We start from the raw sequence: 12,199 nt of genomic DNA on the forward strand, positions 1-12,199 counted from the left end.
CTGGAATGACATGGTGAGCAAAAAATGATGGATTTAGGGCCAGATCTCTGTACTAGCGTGAATGTATAACATTGTTCTGCATTCTGTCCGTCAATTGGTCTTTTTGCATTGGTAATATAAATGTAGGCACCTGACAATCCAATATCAGACTTAACTTCGTGACTAGATTGCCTGTACTCTGATCACATCTAATGGACAAAAAGTACTAAACTAAAATTTAAAGATAACCCACAACCATATTATATAAAAGGAGAAATATTAATAAAATATAAAAAAAGAAGATTAAGTCATTATCCAAATGCTGCACGTTTGTCATATGATTGTTATAAGCATTTAACCATCAAGTGAAGTATTATCAACAGGGACTGTGAACCTTTACCGGATGGAAGCAATCAAAATGCCGGATATGCATGAAATGGTGAACCGACCATCATACAAAAAATGAATGTGTCCTTAAACTGGCAGCCTAGTAGATTTTAAGGAAAGGATCTTCTATTTATAGAACCAGTAATTCACTAACACTTCAATTATGTTATGGCTATTAGAAACGTTACTTTGCACATAAATTTAGTTAACACATTTTGGTGCAGGTTCATATAACAGACTCAGTCAGTAGTCTAGATAGTACCCAATTTGACTGGCATATTGGATTAGAAGACTCTGAGGAGGCATCACTCAAACACTTTCACAAAGCTTAGCAAACTGTATACAGGGCATATAAACTATTTCCCTGACTTGCTCACATGCCCCAATTATTGCTGGGTGTACCTGGTCGATGTCTATGTTAATCTAACTCATTCAAGCTTTTCAAAAGTATAATGTAATTGTATACAGTAAAGAAGCAAATCCTTTCCACTTTGCTACATAACCCACCTGTACAGTAGTCCTAGCTTCTTTTAGAATGGGCATAAAAGTATCCAAATGCTAGGACCTCAGGAGTCACGCTGCTATGTTCAGTGCCCTCTGGTTTGGGTGCAATAGAACTCCTATGTGTATATTCAGTAGAGCTTGGCAAATATGGACCGAGGGACGAGCACAAATGGAAGAAGGAAATCCATTGACTAAGCAAGCAAGCAAATGAGATTGCCAAAAAAACAACCAATGGTAAGCAATGAGCTGGACGAAAGTCCACTTTAAGTTTTGGCATGGTCCGAATGGAGTCAATTAGTGTTTTACACAAAAGATGGCTAAGGGGGTGTTGGGAGTGTGATGATCACGGAAACAAGTCTACAAACGAAGAGTATGTCGCTATAAAGGTAACTTTCTACTACCCTGAAATCCTGCATATTTGTCACCTGTGGGTATATTACACACAAAAAGTAGAAAGGAAGTAGGCGATAATGCAGTATTGGACAGTATTAGCCTAGGCAAAGAGGCTTTTACAAACTTTCAAGGACAAACTTTTAACCATTCACAGTCAGGAAGCACGGAAAGCATAGTGGCTGTTGAATGTGTGTGAGAGCCCACATGAATGCAGGGCATAGATCTTGGCAGGAACATGTCTGGAAAATAACTTATTCTGCGCTAGCCCTGACAGAATGTGTTTTTGATAAGCAACAGAGGTTGATCTCCATGTAGAGCACGGAAACATTGCAATGGATGGTGCATTATTTCATGCATCTGGTAATGATGGCTTAAGAATCTCCTGGCCTGGAATAATCATCTGTAAAAGCCAGAAACATCTGTTTCGTCAAACACAAGACCAGATAAAAGCACAAGGCATGTTTGATGCCCAAATTGTTAAAGTCTGATTAACTGAGGAGGCTGAGAGACGTGGACAAATGTTTGAGAGAACAATCTCTTCAATCATCTGGAAATCTAATACCACTTTCAGAATGAAGGATGGGTGATTCTCGAAAATCATTTTTGATGATGGAATATCGTGGTACTCTCTGGGGGCCCACAGGGACCATACTCTGCTTATGAATCTAGCTGGTGTTAGGGCCACCAAAAATACAGTTTTTTCCAAAAGAGGCTTCATGCTGTAGGATGAAATCTGTTCAAAAAGCTTACCCATCAGTTAGGCAAGAGCCATATTCATATTCTGGGAGGGTGCTGGGACACCATATATGATCAAACAAGCAGATTACATCTATTATATGTCTCAACAATCTTGAGATGGATTTCTAAGGCCTATTCAATTTGTTCTGATTGCCTTAAGGCAAGACATGTACCTGTGTCCAACAAGTGGTGCATAAAGGACTTTACATCATCAACTGACCAAGTATGTGAATCTTTCCTGGAGCCAGCACTCAACCTATCTAATCTTACACTGGGTTCTAATGGAAGATTTTTTGAAAAAGCACCTGCACCTCCAAGTTCTCAGAAGGAACGCCTCAGCTTTTTAAATACTTAACTACTCAACAACAATCTGCTTAACTGATTGATGGTAGAGAGGGGCGCAGCATTCTCCCTATCTTCATGGACTCTGTGGAAGGCAGGTCCCTCAGCTGAAATTGGAGCAGAGGTGGGTACCGAATCTGGCAAGGTTAGTCAGAGCCCCCAGGATCCCAGAGCACCATGTGCTACCATATCCAATGTGCTTCATGTTGTAACACAAATGTTACTACTCAATTCCTCTTTTAAAAGGTACTGTCGTTTCCAACACAGAATTTCTGCTGATTCAAATTATGTACAGAGCTGTTGGAGTGTACAGCCAGGGATGATTATACATTTGTTGTTCAAATGTTGCTGCTGGATTCACTGATGCCTCGCTTGATTTAGCATTCTGTTTCTCTGACCTATGCTAGCTAACATACCAAATGTACTTATTGATACATTATTTTAATCACTGCCTGGTAACGAATATATTTTGTCTTCCTGTCCTCTAAAGTAAACGTTTCTTCTTTTATATTCATCTGTGTCCAACACAGTCTCCTTCACTCTGATTGTGACTAAGGCAAGTGGTAATTATGAAAGTTGTTGTAATGTAGACGGTTGTTAATATCATTTTTATTTTTAAGTAACCGAAGTGTGCTCCATTTATTTCCCTTGCAAAAACAACAATTGATGGACAGAATGCAGAACAATGTCATACATTCACCCCAGTACAGAGATCTGGGCCTAAATCCATCGTTTTTTTGCTCACCATGCCATTCCAGTTTGAACCCAGCCATATGCAAATCAGTCTTGACCCTGTGCCCCATGGGAACAGTCCAGCCCGAACTGCCAAGCCAGGTCCTCCCTGGACTGGAAACAAGCATCCTAGGACCGGTTTCGGGCTTTCAGCCCTCGTCAGCCAGGATAGCCTGATTCCAGTGGCATGGAGAGCAAGGGACTCACGTCTGAGCATACCCTTCCCACTCGGGGTGACAAATGCAAAAACAACAATTGATGGACAGAATGCAGAACAATGTCATACATTCACCCCAGTACAGAGATCTGGGCCTAAATCCATCGTTTTTTTGCTCACCATGCCATTCCAGTTTGAACCCAGCCATATGCAAATCAGTCTTGACCCTGTGCCCCATGGGAACAGTCCAGCCCGAACTGCCAAGCCAGGTCCTCCCTGGACTGGAAACCAGCATCCTAGGACCGGTTTCGGGCTTTCAGCCCTCGTCAGCCAGGATAGCCTGATTCCAGTGGCATGGAGAGCAAGGGACTCACGTCTGAGCATACCCTTCCCACTCGGGGTGACAAATGCAAAAACAACAATTGATGGACAGAATGCAGAACAATGTCATACATTCACCCCAGTACAGAGATTCGGGCCTAAATCCATCGTTTTTTTGCTCACCATGCCATTCCAGTTTGAACCCAGCCATATGCAAATCAGTCTTGACCCAGTGCCCCATGGGAACAGTCCAGCCCGAACTGCCAAGCCAGGTACTCCCTGGACTGGAAACAAGCATCCTAGGACCGGTTTCGGGCTTTCAGCCCTCGTCAGCCAGGATAGCCTGATTCCAGTGGCATGGAGAGCAAGGGACTCACGTCTGAGCATACCCTTCCCACTCGGGGTGACAAATGCAAAAACAACCCAGATCTCTTGACTGAGGGAGAATGTCTGCATTGTCAGCATTCCGTCCATCATTTGTTTGTTGTAACGCTTTTCGCCCTAAGTGGGATGGGCATTCCCAGACGTGGGACCCGTGCTCACTACGCCACTGGAGTCAAGCTATCCTGGCTGATGACGGCTGATAGCCAGAAACCGGTCCTAGGATGCTTGATTCCGGTCCGGGGAAGACCTGGCTTGGCAGTTCGGGCTGGACTGTTCCCATGAGGCACAGGGTCAAGACTGATTTGCATATGTCCATGTCTAAACTGGGGTGGCGTAGTGGGCAAAAGAACGATGGATTTAACCCAGATCTCTTGACTGGGGGAGAATGTCTGCATTGTCAGCATTCCGTCCATCATTTGTTTGTTGTAACGCTTTTCGCCCTAAGTGGGATGGGCATTCCCAGACGTGGGACCCGTGCTCACTACGCCACTGGAGTCAAGCTATCCTGGCTGATGACGGCTGATAGCCAGAAACCGGTCCTAGGATGCTTGATTCCGGTCCAGGGAAGACATGGCTTGGCAGTTCGGGCTGGACTGTTCCCATGAGGCACAGGGTCAAGACTGATTTGCATATGGCCATGTCTAAACTGGGGTGGCGTAGTGGGCAAAAGAACGATGGATTTAACCCAGATCTCTTGACTGGGGGAGAATGTCTGCATTGTCAGCATTCCGTCCATCATTTGTTTGTTGTAACGCTTTTCGCCCTAAGTGGGATGGGCATTCCCAGACGTGGGACCCGTGCTCACTACGCCACTGGAGTCAAGCTATCCTGGCTGATAGCCAGAAACCGGTCCTAGGATGCTTGATTCCGGTCCAGGGAAGACATGGCTTGGCAGTTCGGGCTGGACTGTTCCCATGAGGCACAGGGTCAAAACTGATTTGCATATGGCCATGTCTAAACTGGGGTGGCGTAGTGGGCAAAAGAACGATGGATTTAACCCAGATCTCTTGACTGGGGGAGAATGTCTGCATTGTCAGCATTCCGTCCATCATTTGTTTGTTGTAACGCTTTTCGCCCTAAGTGGGATGAGCATTCCCAGACGTGGGACCCGTGCTCACTACGCCACTGGAGTCAAGCTATCCTGGCTGATGACGGCTGATAGCCAGAAACCGGTCCTAGGATGCTTGATTCCGGTCCAGGGAAGACATGGCTTGGCAGTTCGGGCTGGACTGTTCCCATGAGGCACAGGGTCAAGACTGATTTGCATATGGCCATGTCTAAACTGGGGTAGCGTAGTGGGCAAAAGAACGATGGATTTAACCCAGATCTCTTGACTGGGGGAGAATGTCTGCATTGTCAGCATTCCGTCCATCATTTGTTTGTTGTAACGCTTTTCGCCCTAAGTGGGATGGGCATTCCCAGACGTGGGACCCGTGCTCACTACGCCACTGGAGTCAAGCTATCCTGGCTGATGACGGCTGATAGCTAGAAACCGGTCCTAGGATGCTTGATTCCGGTCCAGGGAAGACATGGCTTGGCAGTTCGGGCTGGACTGTTCTCATGAGGCACAGGGTCAAGACTGATTTGCATATGGCCATGTCTAAACTGGGGTGGCGTAGTGGGCAAAAGAACGATGGATTTAACCCAGATCTCTTGACTGGGGGAGAATGTCTGCATTGTCAGCATTCCGTCCATCATTTGTTTGTTGTAACGCCATTTATTTCCCTGCCACAAACTTTCACCTGACAGGAATTTGATCTCATCGTAACGAATTTTGTAAGATTAAATTAAAGCATAATAACGTGTAAAAGCGCCATTGTGGTGTATCAAAAAATAGCATCTATACACAATGATATCTTATCATGATGCATTATCTAAGTTTTATCTTTTTTTTTTAAAAAAAAAAAACAGATATGAATACGCATGAGCCACACTCAAACCCACCTGAATATGTCAAAGCCTAAAGTGGAAAAGCTGTTAAACTCAATTCAGTATTAAAATTCCTGGTTGTAAAATTATACTTTCCACGGCTTCCAACACTCACTGCCAGGGACTGATTTTATAATGAATCTTCGTCAAGTGTGCAGATGATTGATTTGCTGCTCCTTAAAAGAATCTTTCAATATAATTTATGTGGGAGACACTTTGTTAATATCTGCTTTGGAAAAGTGTTGATGTATCACCCAACTGACTAGTAAAAAGAGTTTATACAAAATATAGTTTCCACGAGTGCCCTTCATTTGTATCTTTGGTGATATATATAGGATTGTTATGTGTGGAAAGGTCAGGGATTCTGCTAGAGGCTCAGAGAGAAACCCCCTTGTTTAGTCCTGCACACTGTGAAAAGGAGGCGTAGACGTTTTTTGAGTGGCGAGAACTTTAATTTGATGGAAGGTCGCTTTGGCAACACATATATTTTTGGTGATGCTTATCATGGAAAATGTGATGGCATGCAGTGAGGCAGCCCTAAACAAGTAGGGAGAAGACCCTAAAACAGCAAGTTACTAGCCTTTCAAGCCAGGTTACTGTTGAGTTAAATCCTAGACAGTGAAAATTGACATCAGTTTTCCAGGACTCTGTGTCTGCTCTCAAACTCCCTCTGCAGGGCATGGAGATAGGCTGCATCTGCATCCTAATGACCAACTTATGGGCACCACAGGTGGAGAGTCGGTCCACCTCAACTGTGCCCAACGATGGAGATAACCATCCCTCCCAGTTTAAAAGATCTGCATCTAGGGACCCACAATAAGAGACTGGTTTGACATTTCTGTGCATTGGCAGCTTGAGGCCTCCATGAAAAGCCTCCAAAGAATGTGAGGGTCTAGACCCTTAGGAGACAGGTGATTTATGGTCCTAGGACTGGGACAATTTGTCTAGTACTTGGGAAAATTAAATGATATTACAACCAAACTCTTTCATTTCCCCCCAAGTGTTACCCACACCACCTGCTTAGGGTCTACGAGTGACCTCTACAAAGGAGGTGGAAGCTCCTTCGGGGTATGTGTTACTTTAATCAATGGCCAAGGCAGTTCTCTGTACCATGCACAGTAACCCGCCGTCATTCCTAACAATTGATTCTTGTTCGTGGGGATGACATCTCTTAATGGATTAGTGCATCTTTACTCTGCTAGCAAGACAGGCGGTTCCTGAGGGACCTCACGCCAGAGCGTAGACTATTTTCCAAGCATGAGATGCAGGTGTTATGTGGGTCAGCTGCTAAAAATGGCTGATGGCATGATGTGCGAGGCTGGAGGCCAGAGTGTTGCAGCAAAAGCTGAACATTTGAAAGGAAGAAGATGCAGATATAAAATGGAGAAAAAAACAGTTGCTAAAATCGATGCAGGGCCCCGTGAAGGAAAATTACTCCGTGTAAGAGAAGCTGGTTCTGACCTACATCATTTAGTGAAACTGGAAGACATATGAACATGGATAGGGAAATTTGAGTATAGCTTGGGCATATTCATGCACTAAAGGACACACTGTTTGCAGTACTGCAATGGAAACGGTTTCTGGTCCATTACTAGGTTTCTGCCATACCTCAGGTTGATATCCTGAAAGAGCCAGGATGTTCAAGCAGAACAAATACAAAAGGCATGTGCTACATGCGTCAATAGGCAAGTTATTTGTATCTTCCTTCAACTGCAACTGTACTTCATAATGGATGCCTGCCCTCTAAATAACTGAATTATGGGCTGTGCTCATATATGGAGGAGACAGCTTAACTGGGCAGAAATCCAAACCTGGTCAGGGTGATTTTATCACGTGGTCATCCCACTTATTCTGGCTACCTTTGAGAAAGTAGTGATCCCTCTATTTTCCTGTGTATAATCATGGACATCTTGAAAGATGTAGGAATATCTTTCATGTTAAAATGTTTTAGAGTAAAGCCCCAACCACAGTGTTTTTTCTCATCTTCATGCACACTTTACCTTACTTTGTGCTTTTTGGAATGGTCTAACCCCTGCGTTAATGTTACTTCCAGGGCTTTTAAGGTAGGTTAGTTTTGAACTGAAACAACTGTGTGTGTTTCAAGGTCTACCTTTTCATGTCAGTACAAAATGGGGTGGTGATGGACGGAGCATCAGAACCAATCAAACACTCACACCCAGTCAATAGATCTGGGTTTAATCCATCACCGTTCTTTAGCCCACTCTGCCACCCCAGTTCAGACATGGCCATATGCAAATCAGTCTGACCCTGTGCCTCATGGGACCAGTGCAGCCCGAACTGCCAAGCCATGCCTTCCCTGGACCGGAAACAAGCTTCCTAGGACCGGTTTCTGGCATTTCAGCAGTCTTCAGCCAGGCTTGCTTGAATCCAGTGGCAAAGTGAGCAAGGGACTCACGTCTGAGCATACCCTGCCAACTTATGGCGAACAAAGCAGTACAAAAGGGGGTGGTGATGGACGGAGCATCAGAACCAATCAAACACTCACACCCAGTCAACAGATCTGGGTTTAATCCATCACCGTTCTTTAGCCCACTCTGCCACCCCAGTTCAGACATTGCCATATGCAAATCAGTCTGACCCTGTGCCTCATGGGAACAGTGCAGCCCGAACTGCCAAGCCATGCCTTCCTTTTCATGTCGGTAACGCCTTTAGTTCAATGCTACATTGAGATATGTATAGTACTTTCTATGGCAATGGCTTAGGTTTTTGCATTTTGCTTTGAGACTTATCGCGACGGTAGGGGATCCTTCATCTGCTCTCTATGATTAGAGGCATTTTTTACTTCAGTATAATGTGTTTCAAACAGGAGGTTTCACAGTCCACGCACTGATTTGTAGCACAGTCAATTTCCATTTTCTTTCCTAAAATTCAAAAAGATTTTTTCTTTGAAACTATTTATATAGTAGAAGTTTCACTGAGTCGAGAACTCTCCAGTTCTCAATAGTTTATAGTTCACAAGTGTAGCGTTTTGAATTTTTTAAATAATTCTATTCTGTAAACACTGACATTGCTGATGTTGAATATTGTACGTACTAAAGAGACATTTGTTTGAAAGTGACTTTCATACAAATGGATCCCCCTTAACCCCTTCAGTGCCCGCCCCTTTCCCCGCCCTGTGCCGGCCGTTGCATTAGCGGGCGGGGTCTATGACGAGCTGGACTCGTCATGGGCACAGCGCAACCGCGGCCCATGACGAGTCCAGCTCGTCATGGGCACTGAAGGGGTTAAACAAAGAAGCAGGGTCACCAGCAAGTGTTCAAACTTTTTAGAACATACATCAGACAGTGTTGTTCACCTACAAGGCTGATACCCACCAACAGAAACTGGAAACTCTACCAAGTAAGCCTTAGTTATCATGTACAAGACATGCAAACCCCAAATTACACCACTCCAACATGGGGATACTTATACAACACACTCAATGTAGGCAAAACAAGCCAAGAAATTAGTTCTGTCAGGGTGACTAAAGGGTTCACCTATAGTTGCATATATGACATTTGTAAAGGTAGAATGAGCACAAAGAAATTATATAAATATACACAATTTATTGTTTATATAATACATTTTATGGTCTAAAACTGGGGAAAAAGGACTTGTATACACCTAGTACTAACTGAAAATTCTGACCCTTGTTTGATTTCTGCTTAACCTGAGAACAAATACAAAACAAGAGCCAATCAGGCAGCCATTTTGTTTACATGCTGGTTATCAAATCCTGACTGGAAGATGTTGTCTGCTTCTCAACAGTTTCCTTGACGACTTCTAGGATCATGTTGGAATATGCCATATTTCACTCAGTGAACAGTGTACAGTAAAGCAAAGAGAGTAGAGCAAAGTGATCAAGCATGGCCTTAAAATGCTGTAATATAACATAACGTGCCACTACCGGCCTGTGGGAGACAAACAGTAGCCAATATGCATGCCAGCGTGAAAACTCCTAGCTACAGAGGTCTACACCCCGAGAGCTAAAAATAAGCAAGGAACAGCACTTTATAGTTGCTGCAGATCAGAAGTCTTTGGATGAAAGGAACTATGTTTAGGTACTACTCCTTTTTGTGTGGAACTTCGAAAAGCACTTTGTGTGGCATCAGAGAATTATTCAGTGCAGACTCTTGAGAACCTAGAGAACATCACAGCTCTACATGAGTAACGCCAAGCAAAACTCAGGCTCCATCATCATATCGGACTGTTTGTGTTGATAAAAAAAAAGCATAAGCATAATACCTGCTACAGTGGCCACCATCCATCAATATGGTGGATGGTAGTTCACACTGACAGCTCAGTACAACATCATATAGATACTGACAGGAACCACGTAAATTGCCTAGCATGTCTCTTGCATATTTTGTGTTTTGGTGTCCATCACGCAGGGGACCACAAATATAAGAGTTGAGATAACAGAAGCAGCAATAAAACATTCCTTGCTGGTACTTAAAGCAAGCAGCAGTGCTCATTTCCATGTACAGATCCTCTGCACTTTGTTCTTATGGTTGCACTTTTAGTCAGCTCAAGTTCTGCGAATTTAGAATACTGTGAGTTCAAACCAATTCTAGCTTCAAGATGTCCAGTAATGAATGCAACAACGGTTCTGGACCCTGCTATCTCTTCCTATTCCTAATACTGCAGACTGTGACTCCACAGTCACCAGTGGGGCATTGTAAGTTTCTGGTCAACTTCCTAGAGAGTACTACCAGGTCTACAGTTGACAACCAAGTAAAGGCTTGCATCAAACAAGTTAAAGTTCTGAAGTCAAAACACTCCACTAGAAGGGGAAAAACACAAGAAGAGGAAGCGGTCAATATTGAAATTAGATGTACAAGCCAATGGGTGGTACACAATGGTAATTGGTGCATAAAATGGTTGGGTAAAGTGATCGGGTGATTTCTAAATATGGGGGCACTGGGACAGGAGCTACTAGAAGAGTAACCTGTACAGCTATATAGTATGTAAACTAAAGAGAACACTGCCTTTTATGAAGGTAGTTTTAACAGAAGCATTGGAGTCTGGATTGTTCAGGACATTTGAGTCATTGAGGAAACTGTGGTGCCTGAAGGCACTCCAAATTTCTTTGTCCCTGTTTTAAGCGGGTCTGTAGGTGGGCAATACCCATCATGGAGCAGTAAACATTGAGCATGCTCCTGTTTCACTCTTATTTGTAGGAGTCAAGGATTGAGTGGGAGGTTTTAAATAGGGTGATTAGTGGGCTATAAAAATGCAGGAAGGTGGTGCAATTTGTTGAGTAGGGAATGTAATGAAAATCTCAGGCTCTTTGTGTCTCTATAGCTAAGAGCTCCCACCAATGTTCCTGAGACTATGGTACAAAAATCAAGTTCTTAGCCTGACAACATTTCTGATGCACATTGCGGGCCATGGCTCGTTTAGCCACAACGCCCTCAAGGTATGCCCAGTCATTCACATCATCAGATTGTACAGCCTGCGTACCCCCTTAAATGTCCATGGAGTACTGCAAAGCAAATTAAGCATCTAGCAGGTGCTCTGTCCCTTATGTTGAAATGCTTAACTGGGAGCACAACCTTTGACGGTTCCTGCAGCTCGAGGACAACAGAAAACCTCAATACATCTCAACTATATGAAATAGCGTTTTCCTGGTACTTACTGCATTTTCAGGATGGAAGATGTAAGAAGCGGGTGAGTTGTCCACTATTATAACTTTGCTCAGCTCTCTTCCCAGTCGACTAAGATCCTTTACATAATTTCCTCTGTGAAAAACACATGATTCTCTGAAGAGTCTTGCCTTGAAGACGCCCCAACGATCCAACAGGTCTGCTACTGGATCTGCGTACTTGAAGGCAAGGGAAAAATGGTCACTCAAATGAGATTGTAAGGTATTGCAACACCAACATCTTCACACACTTCTTTCCCTTAATGCATAGATGTAGGCTGTATGTATTTCCTAAACACTTTTACACTGTCGTAACACAAAATGACACTGTCGGGTGCATAATTATGTTTTTGCAGAACTCTTAAGACAACAGTCTTTCAAACCAGACATGATTTCTCAAATCTAAATTGAGTAGCAAAACTAAAAAAATAGAGCGCTCAAATGAACATGCTTCTGTCTGTGACTCAGTTTCATACAATGATTACGAAAGCAGGCATTTACAATTATAAGAGTATGTTCATTTAATAAAATATTCACAAACAATCACGGACGGCATAAAATTGCAGAAGAAAATATACAGCCCTAACAACTGCTTATGAAGGCACGAATTTGAAAGACTTGACAAGAGGCACACTCAGATGGACATGATCAACCATAGAAGTCTTGCACGTAACAGTCTGATTATAAGG

The 12,199-nt window shown here is 43.5% G+C and overlaps 1 protein-coding gene and 1 long non-coding RNA gene across 4 annotated transcripts in view; one reads left to right on the forward strand and one right to left on the reverse strand.

Annotated features, from left to right (window-relative positions):
- The window catches only part of LOC146796352 (uncharacterized), a 103,783-nt gene that overhangs the window by 78,424 nt on the left and 13,160 nt on the right, over positions 1–12,199 (forward strand). The window lies entirely within an intron of this gene.
- LOC146796353 (CTD small phosphatase-like protein) overlaps positions 1–12,199 on the reverse strand; it is a 332,502-nt gene that overhangs the window by 3,875 nt on the left and 316,428 nt on the right. For both annotated transcript variants that reach the window (XM_085628875.1, XM_085628874.1), the window contains one exon: positions 11,505–11,690. In XM_085628875.1, the coding sequence (XP_085485001.1) occupies positions 11,505–11,690 (186 nt within the window). The remainder of the gene's footprint in view (positions 1–11,504; positions 11,691–12,199) is intronic.

Source organism: Triturus cristatus, chromosome 10, assembly GCF_964204655.1.
Source record: "Triturus cristatus chromosome 10, aTriCri1.1, whole genome shotgun sequence".
Taxonomy (NCBI): Eukaryota; Metazoa; Chordata; class Amphibia; order Caudata; family Salamandridae; genus Triturus; species Triturus cristatus.